A 16997-nucleotide genomic window follows, 5' to 3' on the forward strand; every position below is an offset into this window, starting at 1 on the left:
AGATGCTACTGGTCCACACCGCCTCAAGATGTTTCCCTTTTCACTGGCAGAGAATGTAAAACAGTTAAAGGTAATCTCAAATATGTTAGGCCACCCTGTTTAATAACGCAAAAGTTATTAAACAGGGACTTGCAAATCTTACTTCCCTAGTCAATTTTAATTTCTCTAATGTAAGTGAAGTGTGAGTGAAAAATAACCGTTTTTTTGTTTCTATCCAGATAACAGTAACATGAAAGGTCAAATACTAAATAATCTGTTCTTGATACTTGCTGATTATAGGGAAGACAGATAGATATGGTGACAGTTACTATAGTTCATGCTATGCCTCACATCAAATCAACTAACCAGGTGACTGAAAGCTTGTTTTGTGTCTTGTTTGTTAAATTTGATTATGCCCAACAAATAATTATCACATCAGAGAAGATATGATGTGAGTGACGGAGCGGGAAATAAGACAGACAAGTGATCCTGGGCCGTAAGATTGTGGTATCACTGATTGTTAGTGATGTTTTGTCAAATCCCATCTATTCACCCCTCAGTGACTAAAGGCTAAATGCTACCTGCAGCATGCCTGCTGTATTTATCTCTGCCATGTTGGATTTTTACTCAGAGGTCAACATGCCCAAAGCTACATTTCTATTTCTGCATGTGGACTCAGCAGAAAGATTAAATGTTTATCATATCTCAGTCACATGGCTCTCAGGAGGAGGGTGATGGGTGAGCCAAAAAGTTGTACAAATATTTCCACTTTTGAAATTACAGGCTTCCTTTCCTCCACAGTGGTTCTCTAATATCTCTGGGCATTTAGTGTTACCCATTGATTTTATTCTTATTTGGATAAATAAATAAAAACTAATAAATACTCTCAAAGGCAGGGTGAGCCATACCTGTTCAGAGGGAAAATTATGGGATATACTGTATTGAATAAGCAAGTGGCACAAAAATGTAAGTCTTACTTTAATCTAAAAATGTATAATTATTAAACTTTGATTTAGCATATTTGAACCTCCTGCTCATAATAGCTGGACAACACTGACTGACTAATATCAATGAAAGGCCTATCACCAATACTTTCATCTAACTCTGATCTTGAAGACCCATACAGACAGAGATGTGCCCTGGATAGTGGACTCAGAAAATAGTGGTCATTTGATAATCTTGATAATAATAATGTTGCAGGGAACCCAATCAAGTCAGATTTAATGCTCTCAGTTGAGGAATGAATAAAACTCACATCTGTACACCTCTGTCATACTTATACATCTTCACGACACACTGAATTCTAGACGACTGAAGTCTAGCTATTCCTAATTTTGCAGCAGACACCCCAGAGACTTTTCAAGGACCTTCAGGGGGGCTACTACCCCCCCCCCCCCCCTTTTTTTGATCAAAAAGTGCACTATTCTCAAAAATGGCCTTTATACCATTGGTGCATCAGGATTTTTTTTTTTTTGAATTTCCTATTTAACCAGCAGAGGGAGATAGACACCATGGTGATCCATGATGGAGGGAGCAGAAACCATGCATCCAAAATCCAGTTATTACACAACACTGATTTCACTAATTCAGTCTCCATCAGAGGAAGTTATAACCTGCAATATATTTTCTTACTGTCTCGATGTTGTTATACTTGAACGTACTATTCTTGAGACTTATGAAAGACAAAACTTAACATAGTATAGTGGGCTATATCTAGAATTTGACAAATTCCTATGCACCTCCAACATCTTGTTTACTGCAGCACACACCGACTTCATCAACATGAATGTAAATACCAGAGATTCACCAAAATAGAGGAAACAGTGTTTATTGCCGAGCAGCATTTAATTCAGAACACATCGGCATGAAGCCAAATAACTGTAGGCTAGAGGTGACAGCAACAGTCGGTGCAACAAAAAGGTTACGACTTTTCACATTTAAAATGAGGACACACGGAAATAGGACACAGTAGAGTAAAAAATATATAATTACAAGTGTTTGTAAAGGTTGAAGATAATAAACACTGATTAATTGCGCCCTGTGACACCCAGCTGTGGGCAACATTCGAGTTTGTCAACAACATGCAAATTGTTCCCTACAGAAATACGTGGTAAATAGGTTATATATATGTAGATTATCTCTTACATATCAAATGTAGGTGTATGCATTTTTCTTACAGCCAATCCCTCATGTGTTCCATGTGTTAAGGATATCTATGTCACAAATGTGCATATTCTCCTATAAATATTTTTAATCTGTTTGGTCCAGGTATGAGACTGTAAGACACAGTCAGTCTGTAAACATTTTTACAAGAAAAAATATCGACATGTGCCGTCTGTAGACCCAATTGAATTGAGTATACAGCCCCCCGATAAGTGCCTCTTTTCCCCCATCGGAGAAGACTATGGCCAAAATCCATAGAAAGAAATAGCAGTTTAAAGCTGCCTTGTTCATCAGTAAACATAGATACGAGGTAGAGCAGGATTTTATACATTGAGCATATCAAAGGAAAACGCTCTTTATTTCGGCGTAAATCCCATAAACCAATAAGCAAATTGCTCATTTAAATATGCAATGCTTATACTGATTTGTTTTCTCCACCGAGCGGAGGCGTGGAGTCATTGGGGATTCTGGAAATTGCTTAAGGAATAAAACTTGTCCAAATTAGCTGCCAATTATAGCGGAAGAGTCTCATCAATTATTATCTTATATTATGTTCTACCGCGTATGTTTACATTTTGCCAATGTTCAAAGCATTTTAAAACCGCCTATTAATGTAAAATTTGGCCTATGTGGCCTGGCGTTCATTCCACCAAGAACAGCACATATCTGGGCAACGCTACATACAGATAAAACAACATTAACAAAGTCCATGAAGCTTATATCCTGGTCAGTAGCCCAACTGCAGGTCTGTCCCTCTGGCTAGTGCACTTGAACTTCGTGTGGCAGCAGCTGGCAGCCGCTGTTAACATGGGTGAGGACTTTCTGTTTCAGCTGGGCCACTTGCTCTCTTAGCAGGCTAGCCGTCGAAGCCAGGTCGGTGTTTTGACTTTTCAGCGTTTTGACCTTGTCCTCCAGCCTGGAGATCCGCTCCAGTTTGCGCCTCCGACACTTTGAAGCTGCAATCCTGTTCCTGAGCCTCTTCCTCTCGGCTTTGATGCGCTCCTGTGTGTCCATGTCGATGGGGGACAGTGGCGGGCTCTCCCCGAAGCTCTGAACGTCGGGGACCGTCTGAGGCTCCTCCTTCAGCGGCTGGACCCGAGAGAGCTCTGACTGCGGCGGGGCTGCCCCCAAATGATGTGACGGAGGAGGCGGGAAAGGGACTGTGTCCGTAGAGTAGTTGACAGTGGTTCCCAATGGCCCGGTGCCGTAACTGTTCAGGTTCGTATATACCGGTAGATCCGGTTGGACGGTGACCGGGGCGATGTTGGCGCCCAGATCCAGGGTGCCGTTCGCCTGCCCGTCTCCGTTCAGCTGGTTCTGCTTGTGCAAGTCCTCCAACGCCTTCACGAAGCCCTCGGCGAACTCCTGCTCATCCGTTACCGTCTTCGGGTAGAGGAACTGGGAGCTGGTCGGTGTCGTGGTGACCATGCCGTTGGACTGGATGATCAGCCTCTCCAGCTCCGGAGAGGCCAGTTTGAGCAGCCCCAGGTCCGGGGAGCTGAGGATGCTCTCAGCATCGCGGAGATGCGGTTTGAGGTCTGCGTCCTCCGCCAGGCTCAAGTTAATATCCTTCTTCATCATTATTTCCGTGGGTAAAATGACAAAGTCGTACTGCTCGGCACTCCCTCAGAGCGGTGCCTTGCCCATAACCTCACAGAAATAAACCGTAGCGTAAAATATTTTGTATCAAATTAATATTTTTAATACTTAATATTTTGAAACCGTTGGCAGTCGTCTGCTCTCGAGTGGAATCTGAGTGTACTGTACGCCCGCGCGCACCGCCTCGAGCTTTTCTAGGCTCGCACGTTCCATTATGTCACATCAGAGCGCGCGCATTGGGCAGAAATTACGTTTTCCAGACTTTTATTTGAATAAAGGGACGAACCGACCAGAGAGGAGGAGACAGGAGGGAGGTCTCACTCTGCGTCTCATTCTGGTGTCCGGCTACAGTCCTAAAAACAGTGCCCATGGATAATAATGTGATTTGTATCATTTGTATTAAAATGAGCTCACCCAATACACCCATGGCAGTGTTTGTTTGGCAAGGCAAGTTTATTTATATAGCATATTTTATACACAGACAAATTCAATATGCTTTACATAATGCTAAATAATATAATTACAAAAATAACAAGACTAAAATAAGCAAGGAGAAGAAATACATCAATTTAGATAATCAGTAAAGGAGCATCAAAAAGACAACTTAAATTATAAAAAAAAGTTTGAAATGCAGCTCTTAAATTTACACTTATTTCAGCTATTAGACCTCCACTCCTGTAGAACTGGGTTGGAGCTACGCTAGTAATAAGGTTACCAAACTTTCTAAACTGAGAGTCATTAAGGTGTAAGTTGTCCCTCCATGCTTTGTCTAACAGGGCTAAAGGAGTGAGGTATATGTCAGCCAGCCACAGTCTGTAGTGTCAGTAGGGAGCCCATGGTGTTATTATTATTATTTTTTTAGGAAGACCACAAATGACCAGCCCAAATCTTTTCAAACTGACTGAAAGTTGGTTTTTGTAGGTTTTTCCCAAAACATTGCAGCCATTGCCTCTCAATTTGTTTAAGTCTCTGAAAGATAATGCACTGTGATGTTAACAGGGAATACAATATATGAACTTCAATCATGCTCAATTATACTTATGGTTATAGGCTAGTTATACAGTAATTCTCTGTAACAACTGAGCAAACTCCATCTGTTTACAAAGACCATGATATATGGTTGAAAGCTCTGGGAAGTAAATATATTTGTACCTTGTGTTAAGATTTTTCAAGGACATGAGTGACCCTTCACTTTGTACCAAGTTATTCATTTCCTTTATAGATGATCTTTGGTACCAGTTCTATTGCCATGGAGATGAGGGATAAACTACAAACACTGATGTTGTACATTGAGGTTTATTGTGAAAGGAAGTATTGACTGGTACATGTCCTTTTCATTTTCAAACTAATAATGTTCAGCACTATAGAATCCACATTTTTCACCAGTTTGTAATTTCTTATATTTAATGTAAGAAGGATAATTGTAGGCTATAATTGTGGGCATCAGCAGTTGTGATTTGTGTGGTCAAGAATGTCTTCTCAGAAAAAGTTGTGCTCACTTCTGTTTTATGCCCTTAGCCAAGACACTGTCCCCTGCATTTCTGCACATCCAAATTTGAAGAAGTTGAATCTGAAACTTATGTGATTTCAACACTTCCTCTGGTCAGTTAACAGTTTCAGGTTGTTTTTGAGTTGGATCTGGTCTCACATGCGACACACCCATTTAATGAAACACATGATAATTGTAATTTGTGAATTTCCACTCAAGAATATCCATTTCCCTTTACAGATTTTCCTATTTCAGTTTTCATTTTTTAAATTGACATAATTTTCAATGCCAGTATTTTCTGTTTTTAACAATACAGCCTGATTAAGAAGATTTAAAAAATATACATATTACCACCATCTCTTTTAAGTGAATTTCTTTGTAAGTGAATTTTTTCTCCGTGTCTCTGAGGGATTAATGAGGTGGAAATCTTCAGTGTAATTTTGGTTGGCATTTCACATAATGGAAGCACTGTTTGTCAGTGGTTGGTACATTTTGTTAGGATTTTCCAGGCTAACCCTCCTGCCATGGTCACATTTTATGTGTTTGACTTGTGCTCCTATAATTTTAACACACTTTTATACACATGTAAAATGACCATTGTGTACTACCACACAATGTGTTGTGATGTTTTATCAGTTATTCATCAATGACACAACAAGCTGTAGTGAAAAGTGATAAATTGTTTCTTTACTGTGTTTGGTTTCCTCCCATTTCATATGTTGTTTGTTTTTGTCCAAAACTATGCATGCACAGAGCAGTCAGTCACTCAACAATACATTTATTTAGCTAAGAATGTAATAATCAATAAATTTATAATGGGATAATGGTCCTTGTTTTCTTCATTATCAGTCCTCTGGCTTGTAAAGGGTTACAGAGAAGGAGGCATGTGCGTCACAGGTAGGTCCTATCCATCAGTGCGGGTGGATCACATGATGGACCCTGTGATGTCAGATCTCTTAATGCTGAGGCGGAAATGGAGGTGGGGGGAAGTAAACCAACAGAGGAGAGATATTTTTGTCTAAAAGCCGAGTATCGGTGTAAAGAGAGTGGGGGTGCTGAGCCTGCACTCGAGAAAAAAAAGGCTGGCAGTAACTGGAAAAGGATGTACCACTCTCTCACACACACTCTTTCATTTCCCTTTACCTTTCTTTCTTTTTTTTTAAACAAACCAATAAAAACTGTGAGCAATATACTTTTGCAAAGAGTTAAATGTGTCTGGATACTGAAGGTTTGGGCCTTATAATAATTGTTCATAAATGTTGATGAATTTGTAATTATATATACAGTATATATATATACATATATATATGTGTATATATATATGTATATATAATACATATTGTAACCATGACGACGAAGGTCCTCTAACCTTAAGATAGTACTAATTTTAACCCAAACCACTACCTTTTCGTAGACCTGACCAAGTAGTTTTTGTGCCTAAACCTAACCAAACCATGACCATTCCACAGCCTAAACCATATGTTTATTATTGTTATCATGGCGATGATACGCTCCTTCTGGTAATATCCAAGGATGGGGACAAGCAACCTATATGGTGGTTAAGGTTGGAGGACTTGTTGGAATGAAGATGTAGATTGATGATGTAGATTGTTCTGGATAAAGACACTTGTTACAGCGTGTCATGAATACGAGTCAACATGAGTTGAGGAGTAAACTCAGGCCTCCAGCAATAATTTTCTTCAGTGACCATGGGTTAGGGCTGCAAGTCAAGGCACAAACTGATGGGTTGTCAGGAATGCTTGGCATCAGTTGGAATGGTTCAGCTTCGGTTGTGCCAGAGAACAAGAGAGATCAGGACAGTTCTGTACTGTATTGGGCAACGTGTGATTGATGAGTGGTTTGTACTTAAAACACTATGTGTGATTCATGGAGAGGAGCAGAGTAAATAAAAGCCTTTTATGGGTATTAATAGAAATGAGAATCCATTTTCTGCCTGCAGAGAGAAACTTAAAGGGTTGGCTTGTTTCCACCACCATTTTCTATGAATTTCTTGTGAATTCACTGTGACATTTGAATACTAATGAAGCCCAACACAGACATGAGGTGTTTGGCAAGTGAACATGGAGGTAATTATATATTATTGTGTGAGCTTGCAAAACATTCTTTCAAAATAGTTAAATAATGCAGGGTCTTGATCCTGGCCAACAGTGATACACTGCCTGAATGGCAGGTATGTGACTTTGTGTGGGCATGTGTGCTGAAAAATAAAACAGACGCCAAGCAAAACTTAGATCTCATTTCCTTCCTTCCATCTGTAGCCTATGATGATTCTGTGCTCAGATTTCTAGACTTTTGGCTGTAATGTTGATAATCGAGGAACCAAAGCTTGTGCTTCTCTCACAGCAAATATAAAGGATTCTATGTAAATTTAGAACAAAATTAAGCCAAAAATCCATCAGCATGGTCCAAACCAAGTGCTTGTCAAATAGTTGAACAAAGTCCCCCACACCATTATCGAAATTGAGGAGGGGCACGTCTGACAACTTTTGTAACTTTCTGAAACAAATCCAACATTCATGTCCACGTAACACAGCGACCGGCCAGGCGTGGGGAGTTGATGGATTTGATCTTCTCATTCTTCTCATTCTCATTTCTGTTGCACTTCATGTTTACAAACCAGTGAAACACTATAAATGCCTCAAGCGCTCAAAGTGTGCACTGTTATCCCTACCTGAACCATTGATGGCTGCTTTTTCACCTTGAAGCGTGGATGGACACTTTTGCGTTAAGTTACATTCATTGACTATAAATATATGAATAGCCACATTTTGATTGACAAAATAAAGATTAGATCATGAAATACCTAAATTGTTAAAAGTAAAAGGGTTCTGTGGTTCAGTGTGTACATATGGAGGGGCTTTTGAGTTTTTGCAACTATATATATATATATATATATATATATTTGTGTGAGCCCACTAGGCTACTCCACCTGCTCTGATGACGTAGTTTCACAGTGTAGGTGAAGTTCCACACTCATGGCGGATGTGGGAACCCCATGTACAAAGTGAGATTCAGTGTGTATCTTTGTGCATGTGCTGGTTTTGTACAAAACACACCTGCACCCACACAAATACACACTATACTTCAAATACGTAACCACAAACCTCACTGGGCCCACACCTTTTCATGGTTAGGCATTAGCTGGTGTAGAAAAACAGAAAAAAGCATCTGATATTGAATATTTTTTCCAGAGCATTTACTGTTACATTGGTGCATGCGCTATAGAGCAACATCACACCCTAATGTTTCCCCATATTTACATATTTATAGCCTGATGACTCATGTATAATAAGGTCATGACAAGATAGATTAAGTTTTCAGACCCCTTCACTTTTTTATGTTGTAGATTTAATTTTAAATGGATAAAATTTCCATTTTGCCCACCAATCTACACTCAATAATCCATAATGATGTAATTTATCTGTTTACTAAACCAACATTAAAAATATGGACCAGACTAAAACCTTTTCATGACAGTAGCAGCAGCAAATCTCTCTTATACTCAGGGCATGTCCTGTCTCGCGATTTTGTGCTGCCGGTCATTCCTGTGCTTGTCTCTCTCATGCGTCTTGCTGCTCTCTGTCTGGACACCTTCACTTTTCACCTTCCTGGTTGAAGAAGTATTAGGATTAGTCCTCTGAATTGAGAGTAAACATATCAAATGTGCAGCATAGATGAAAAATATCTAAAAATCAATTTTTATCAAAAATATTTACCATTAACTGACAATGACACAGCCTCAGTGTTGTTAACCTTTCTTGGTTAGTTGGGAAGCACAGGGAGTGTAAACACAAACAGCCTCAAGTGCACATACATCACTGCACATTCAAAGCTATACTGCTGACTGCTAACTAACTAGCCAATTCTCTGCTCCGGTCACCAGCCACTGCTATCTCTCTCTCTCTCGCGCCCGTTACACACACAACCTCCGTACTGAGCTATTCCTGAAAAGAGCTGTGCCACTCCTATAACAATATTCTGATTCAAACTTCCTGCAGATTTTACACAGAGATGATAAATCAGTGTAATTTGCTAGATCACTTGCTCCTACTGCCCCTTCAGTCTTAATGCACAAATTTAGTTTCCAGACATATCTGCGCATGTGTATAATGCGTACAACATCATAACTGACCTGACCATAACTGATTATCCCCAATGCACATGTGTCTAGAGTATCACTCAGTTTCCACTTTATTAGGCACACTTGTACAGTCTGTGTGAGGATGTGTTAACTTAGTGTTTCAGAATTGAGGATGCAGTTGATATTCTTGTACTGACTTGCCTTTTATTCTGATGTGCTTCTGTTATTCTGGCCCCTCACATATGTAAATGGAAAGGACAAAACATTTGGTACAGTCCAGTTCAAAAACTAATTACACTCACCAAGCACTTATTTAAGAATACCATGGAGTTCACACAGTGCTGGAAATATGAATTTTGTGATTCTGGTCCATGTTGACATGATTGCATCACATCATTTGTACAGATTTATCAGCATTCATGCTGCCAATCTTCTGTTCTACCACATCCAAAAGATGTTGAATTGGATTCAGATCTGCTGGCTGGGGAGGCCACTAAAGGATCTGTGAGCAACATTATAAACAATAAATAATATACAATTTTCTATGCAAAGATATAGTAGAGTAATGGCGTCCTGCACAGAGAACAAAGTCACACCCCCTCCATGTGAGTTGCAGTCTGAACTTCCCTGTTCTTTGCTTTGGTATCGGATGGCGGCGCATGCATGTTAGTGCATGCGAGTCCCTCCTGTTAAACCATTATATGTTTATAAACACACAGTGACCGCCTCGTTCGTGTGGCTGGTCCCACCGAGATAAAGAGCCCTATGAGCGGCTAAAGGGCTCCAGCTTTACTTGGAGCTGGCTTTTCTTCTCCTTGATTATGTCAGTAACTTGATGGGTATATATAATATATATATAGTATATATATAATGTTACATGTCTATGTCATTAGTGACCACCCACAGAAGGCCTGATTACGATAGCTAACTTGCAGTTACCCATATTATGAATTTGTTCTGCAAATGTTTCTCTTGCTAGCTGGCTTACTGCCAGCTTTGCTGAGGAGCATATCACGACAATGGGATAACGGTTGTGGCTGGATTGATTTTGTTGGCTTTCGTGTGTACAGGGTACCTGTATTTTTCACTGGGCTTTGTAACACAGTGGTGATTGAGATGAGAAGGGAGGGCTGAGGGGTTTGTGGCTGAACAGAGGCTGGAGGTGTGGCCTGCAATGCGTTTGTTTTGGTCTGAGATGCTGGTGATCTATTGCTACATCTAATGGCAGCGATAAGCAGATGTTTACATAACCTGAAGTACACTCAACTCATTGTCATGTTCATGAACCCAGTTTCAGACAGCTTTTGCTTTGTGACATGGTTCTTTATCATGCTGTACGTAGCCATTAGAAGATGGACACATGTAAATTGAGATGGCTATTTGGCTTATTGGAGAATTGCATGAATAAGCAGGTGTGCAGGTTTTTCTTAAAGTGTGTGGTGAGCGCATGCATCCAGATCAGATGCATCCGATTTGTGTATTTGTGAAGTGTGTATTTTCTTTGGAAATCAGTCGACTTTACCTTTACCTTTTTCTTTTTTACCTTACTATGGCAGCTCTGCCTTCAAATATGACACCATAGCACCAACAGTAAGCGCTATCTCCTGGTTTCAAAATGATCAGTCAAAAACCTGGAGGCAATTTCATGCTGACTTCCATTACTTTTATCTTTCACTGGCACAACAGGCAATTACTCAGCTAAAGGGCCCTTGCACAAAACGTGAATCACTCTACCAGTTCTGAGGCTGGTAGTCCCTGGGTGACTGTGACCATGGATCTTTGGCCTCCCTGTGAAGGAAGTGTTGAATTTCCCATCAGTGATACAGTATCATAGATCAGACAGAGCAGATACTAAAGTGGGATTATTCAGAACCTTCAGAAGTGCTGTCATCTTAATTTAAGGGATAAAATATGCCTTGAAAGAAACAGCATTTCTGTGAGATGAAGGGGTAGAGAGTGACAGAGGTGCAGAGTGTGGGGAGAGATGTTTTCCTGGCAGGCTGGGATTAGATGCGGTTCCATAAATATGTTGGGCAGCTTGGTATGCTTTGTGCCCAGTGGTAAAAATAGGCCTCCTTCCCAAGGGAAGTGATGACGTGTGCAGCCTGCCTGCATCACCAGCCACAAGTCGGCTTCATCCTCATACTGGAAGAGGCAGAGAGACAAAGTGTGGGGGGAGCATCAGTGATCACCATGGCAACACATGCAGAGTGACGCAGGTAAAAGCAATAGGAAGGAATAGAAGTACTGATTGGCTGGCGAGTGCAGTGATGTGTGTGTCTGTGTGAGTGTATATGTGTGTGTGGCAGAGATGTGTGGGTGGTAAAGAAGAGGAGGAGGACTCAATAACCCAGCACTGAGATTAGGCCCAACAACTGCAACACACACACACACACACACACACACACACACACACATATACACATACACACATATACACACAGCCCAAGCCTGTTAGCACGGTCAACAATTCAGCCTTGCAATGAGATGATATGATTTAGCACGCTCTTTGAGCACTGACTTCAGAGGAATTGGAAAATTCTGTTATTTTCCTCCCTCACAAATGCCATCTTGGATATTATGCATGCATGTATTTCGGGAGGAAAATATTCCCCGTATTTGCCCTGCATGAACTCAGACTATCTTGATGTTTCTTTTCAATGCCATTTGAATAAACCTTTGGGCAAGTGTAGCTGCTTTGGCAAAGACTAAATGTTGAATTTAATTATATTTTAAAGGCTATTTGGCCCTCTAGTCTTAGTCTTTAATGCAGTTGTCTGTCCCTCATCCTCTACAGCTTTTCCAGTTTTAATACATTTTATAGGATGATGATTGTTACTCTTTAACTGTGCACATCCAGATAGATACAACACATAACACATTCAAATTACAGATAGGGTGAAGCTGCTTCATCTTGTCATTGTTGGCATTCAGTGATTATTTCATCCTGTGATCTGGTATTGTAAGTACAAATCCAGTGTTTACTGGACCTGCGCTGTAAAACGGAGCACAGAGCTTGAACTGTTGGAACCTACATGCAGCCAACTGAAGCAGGATTAAAATAACATGTTTTTACTTGGTGGGGTGGCAAGCAAACTGTCAGCAACAATACATAAGTCCAAACAAGCAACACTACCCAGAGGGCTAAGGAATGGGGAGCACCTGTGCGGGCAGGTCATTGATTTTTTTTTTTTCATTTTTCATTTTTTTTTTTTTTGGTTGTGGCAGGAAAGCTCTCTAGTGACAGCTGCTGGAGAGGCAGGGAATGGCAGGGTCTGAAATGTCGGGAAAGATTGAATGCATGGAAATGGCATTGATTAGTGTAGCTAAGGGCAAAAGGATGAAGGGGAAGAAGTTGGATTAGCAGCAGCCATGACAAAATCATACTGTACATGTCCCAATAACATCTATGGTATAATCCTAACTGTTCATCAACACATTTTTGGGCCTCCAGCATTATCCACCGAGAGATTTAAAACCAAATGTTACATGAGTTGCAGCCACATCTGACGGTTGTGCATTCAGTGTCTAATAATAAACAACAAATAGGACTGAGATGGTCGTCTACCAGGGACTTATATTTAGTGCCCACTTTATGAGGTACTCCTGTACAATCTAATGCAATCCAGTGCAACTGTTTTGCTGTAAAATCTATTTTAATTATTATTGCCCTGTCATAGAGGCCTTAATTGAATCATTTTTTTGATTTCAAGTCATAGGTAGTTGTTGCAGTGGACTACATTATATTCAGAGGCGTTTCTAATAATTTACACACCTCATGTTTGAAAATAAGTAATACCAAATTTAGAAACACTTCTCAATATAAAGACAAAACTGAACATATGAGCTTCACAGAGTTTGTGCCACAACTGTTGAATTGTAGTAGATTTATAGGTGTTGGCCTCTGAATGTATGTATAATTTTGCTTGTTATATTTTTTATACTTCATACTACCACTATAAGACAGTAAAAACCAGCCACTCTAAAGAGCCCCACAGTGTTCGCCCCTCTATTTGTAAATATTATCGCCTTTTAATGCAGATCCAATGCAGTGTGGAACAAATGAAGATGAGGATGTTGGTCCTGAGGTGTGGAAAGTCATTCCTGTTTTATCAGCAGCCCTAACAACTCTTGGACTGTTGGGAATAGACACATATTTTTTTTATTAAATGTTAGTTTGACAACATAAGATGGAACTTTGATCTCAGTCCGGGCAATGGGTCAATAAAGGAAGAATCATAGGTAGTTGAAATTGTATTTTTGGTTGCTTCTCAAGTTGTATCATAGGTACCATCACTCTTGCTATTACTTTGATGACTAAAAGTACTGGCGCTTCTGTTATTACAGTTAATGTCAGACACTAGCACAGTGCCTTCTCTTAACTGCTCAGTGTTGTTTTAATTATTTATGTTAAATTTAAGGTCTGATAATAACCTCATCACTGTGTTTCATTGATAGAGAATAAGAGGAGGAGGGGAGATAAAGTCTTTTAGATTAAACAATATTGCCACCTAATGGCAACCATTGAGGATGTCTGTGTGTGTATCTGTCACAGCCTGCTATGCCTCTGCCTCACTCTCCACTCTGCCACACCTCCTAATCAGCCTCACTGTCCTCACCTGTTGCCCCCAGCTGCACTCGATCTCCAATCAGGCCAATCTTTGACAGATTGTTCTTAGTATCATGCAAGACTTTCCAGTTCCAGAATATTAATTAGTAGTTATTTTGATGATCGATTAATTTTATCAGTAATAGTAACCTAGAGCTTTTCCTCGGTTCAGCTTCTCAGATGGGAAGATTTCTGGCTCTTCTTGTCACATATCTTTGGGTTTTGGACTTTTAGTCGAACAAAAACAACCAGTTTGAAGATGTCACTTTGGATTCCACATCTTATGATATTTTATTGCACAATGGGCGTGGCAGAAAAAGTCAGAGCGGGCACACCGTTTTCCTGTAAATGAAAATGAAACTTAATACATAACCCTCAGTAATAACGCGAGTCATTGCTCAGATTTTCAGTTTCAATCATGGAATGATGAAGAGCAAACAAGGTAGGTCAGCTCAACAAATTTATGCTTTTACTGACCAGTTTCAGAATAATGTATTACGTAATGCAGACTATAATATTAATTCATTCAGACTATAATAATACATCCGAATTTAATGATTAATTTGTTTAATTTTTCTTTGTATTACAATACAATCTGCTCTGAGTATTCTTTATTTTATTCACAATAGGATTAGACTCAACTATATGCTTCCTGTCGAAGTGTTTCTAAGATCATCCTTCGCTGTGTTCTAGTTGAGAAATAAAAACTGATCGAAAGGAAGAAGGAAGTGAGACGAAAGTAGTCCATGTCCTTTTAAATGTTACAAGGCTACTGCTGTCATAACACATCAAGATCTAGATTCGGTGTGTAAAATGTCTTTCTTAAATAGCATGAAGTTTATTTATGATTCATACATTAAGACAGCACAAGGGTGAAGTTTGCAGAAAGCGTTAAAGCTAAACTCCCACCCATGGTCCCACCAGTCAAACATACAGAGCAGGGCGGACCCTTACGTTCACTATGGAAGTTGCGTAGAGTCCCGCAAATTACGCATGTGCCTCGCCTTCCCCACGTGACAAAGCAGTCAGCAATGTTTTCAACTAATGTGAGGATGAAGCAGAACTAGCCGGTCTGGTCACGAAATGAAGAGTTTCGAAACACAAAACTGCCAAGTCAACCTGCCAACAGATGCTAAGTGTTTCTCGTCTCCACCCCCATCTATCTACCTGCACTAGGGCAAGCAGCAACAGATTTCCGGACAACAGTCAGGTGTAAGAAAGTACTGAAAATAGAAGTGAGTGACAAAACACCAACCGTACAAGTGAGGGAGTAGGACGTGTATTCGACACACGTTTGCATCCTGTTGGTCTTTACGACTGGCATTAAAAATAAAGTCTTTAAAAAGTCGTAAGGCGCAGGAACCAAGTTATAATGCTTAACAATGTTTGCTCCCCTTACTAATTGTATCTGTTTAAACAGGTGCATCATGTTTTGCCCCGAGTGTGGAAATCAAGCAGAAAGTTCATATAAGTTCTGTCCTCAATGTGGCCTCAGGTTATTGAGTCAAAATAGGACCCAAGGTAAGTTTCCTATCAAACTCTTCTGTATCAGTTTCTTATTGTTATTATATGACTTCTTAATGATATTAATGATATAACCTTACATATTCTTAAATTAAGTATGCTGAAGATTGTAATTTATCATTCTCTTATCCTAGCTGTATGGAGTAGCATAAAAGACTAAAAACATATTTACTGTGTTTTTATGTAACTAATATGTCACATTAATTGTTATACAGATGTGGCCACGTCAGCACCTCAGCCCTCAGTGGCTGATGGGAAGAGCCAAAAGGAGGATCAAGACCAGGTTCCAAAAGATGTTGAAGAAAAGCAAGAAAACGCTGCCCAGATAAAGGTGAAACATCTTAGAAACAGTTGTTAAAGTGATATAATTTTCATTCTTATTTAACTGGAGCCATGAATTTAAACTACAGCATTTAAAAAAGAAATCAAAATAGAAAGAGTCCGTGCAGTGTCCTTTCAAAATCCCAAGCAACCTTTACTTCCTCTTTCTGAAACTGAAACACAGTTTTGCCTGCTAGTTCACTCCAACATTACCTAGGATGATAAACAAGCTCATAAAACGGGAGAGCGGGGTTCTGCCGTGGCAAGAATGTGCTAATAATCAAATTGAACACATCTTTCAGTGCAAGGCAGTCCAGTACAGTCCAACACCACCAGCAATCATAAACATATGTGTAGACGTAGTAACACATCTCTGACCGTTTCAACAAAAAACAAACATATGTTTTCTAAAGGAGGAATTGAGATGTGGTGTTGGATTTGCATTTCACTGTACAGGTGTTCTTAATAAAGTTGCTACCTATGAGAGCCTCTACAGACATAGAAAATAAATGCAGTTTTTTAGTAGAGTTGGGAATACTCACAGAGTTGAGCTGTGATGAACCGTAATCACAGTAAGAGGTGTTGTTGACCTTGATGAAATGTTGGAGACCACAGTCAACTGCAGCTTTCTATCTTCCTAGGTTACTGTGACTGTTTTTTCTTTATCCATCCTTCCTTGCAACATGTCAGCTAACCAAAATGCACTGAATGTGGCCATATATTGCTGCGTTTACCATTTACCGTTACAGTGAAGAGTTCAGCTACATTTTACATTTACTCATTTGGCAGACACTTTAATCCAAAGCAACTTACAGGTGAGGGACAACACTAAAGCTTCAGTGCAGTAGGAGACATTGGTGTAAATACTAAGTACTATATCTATTCAATAAGTGCAAAGATCTTTGCAGCTCTTTGTCAAATATGTTGCATTTTCAGTAGCTCCTTCATAACAACTGGTCTTCAACTAGTCCACTGGTGAAAGGCTTTTAATATAAAGCAGCAGCAGGTATGTGTTGTTGTATTAGCAGTATTATCAGTTACGCAACACAGTTTTTTTTATGGTGGTAGAAGTTATCAGTAAAAAGTAATAAGGCTGATATCTGAACAGAAACAGATCATAAGAGTGAAACTCTATAGTCACCATACAGAGACACATGTTTTGAGCCAGTCAGATAAACTTTGGTTTGACAGAGGTGACTGCACAGATTTTC

At 39.8% G+C, this 16997-nt stretch overlaps 1 protein-coding gene across 1 annotated transcript; it reads right to left on the bottom strand.

Moving 5' to 3' along the window:
* Positions 1-1791: 1791 nt before the first annotated feature.
* jund (JunD proto-oncogene, AP-1 transcription factor subunit) lies at positions 1792-3924 on the bottom strand. Its single transcript, XM_022738976.1, has one exon. It carries the CDS (start codon positions 3721-3723, stop codon positions 2902-2904), a length of 822 nt encoding a protein of 273 aa, XP_022594697.1. The 5' UTR covers positions 3724-3924; the 3' UTR covers positions 1792-2901.
* Between the last annotated feature and the right edge of the window lie 13073 nt (positions 3925-16997).

Source organism: Seriola dumerili, unplaced genomic scaffold (assembly GCF_002260705.1).
Source record: "Seriola dumerili isolate Sdu_G_001 unplaced genomic scaffold, Sdu_1.0 BDQW01000002.1, whole genome shotgun sequence".
Taxonomy (NCBI): Eukaryota; Metazoa; Chordata; class Actinopteri; order Carangiformes; family Carangidae; genus Seriola; species Seriola dumerili.

Excerpts from the sequence above, each read along its gene's own strand:
- jund (XM_022738976.1), bottom strand. The coding sequence starts at position 3,723 with ATGATGAAGAAGGATATTAACTTGAGCCTGGCGGAGGACGCAGACCTC.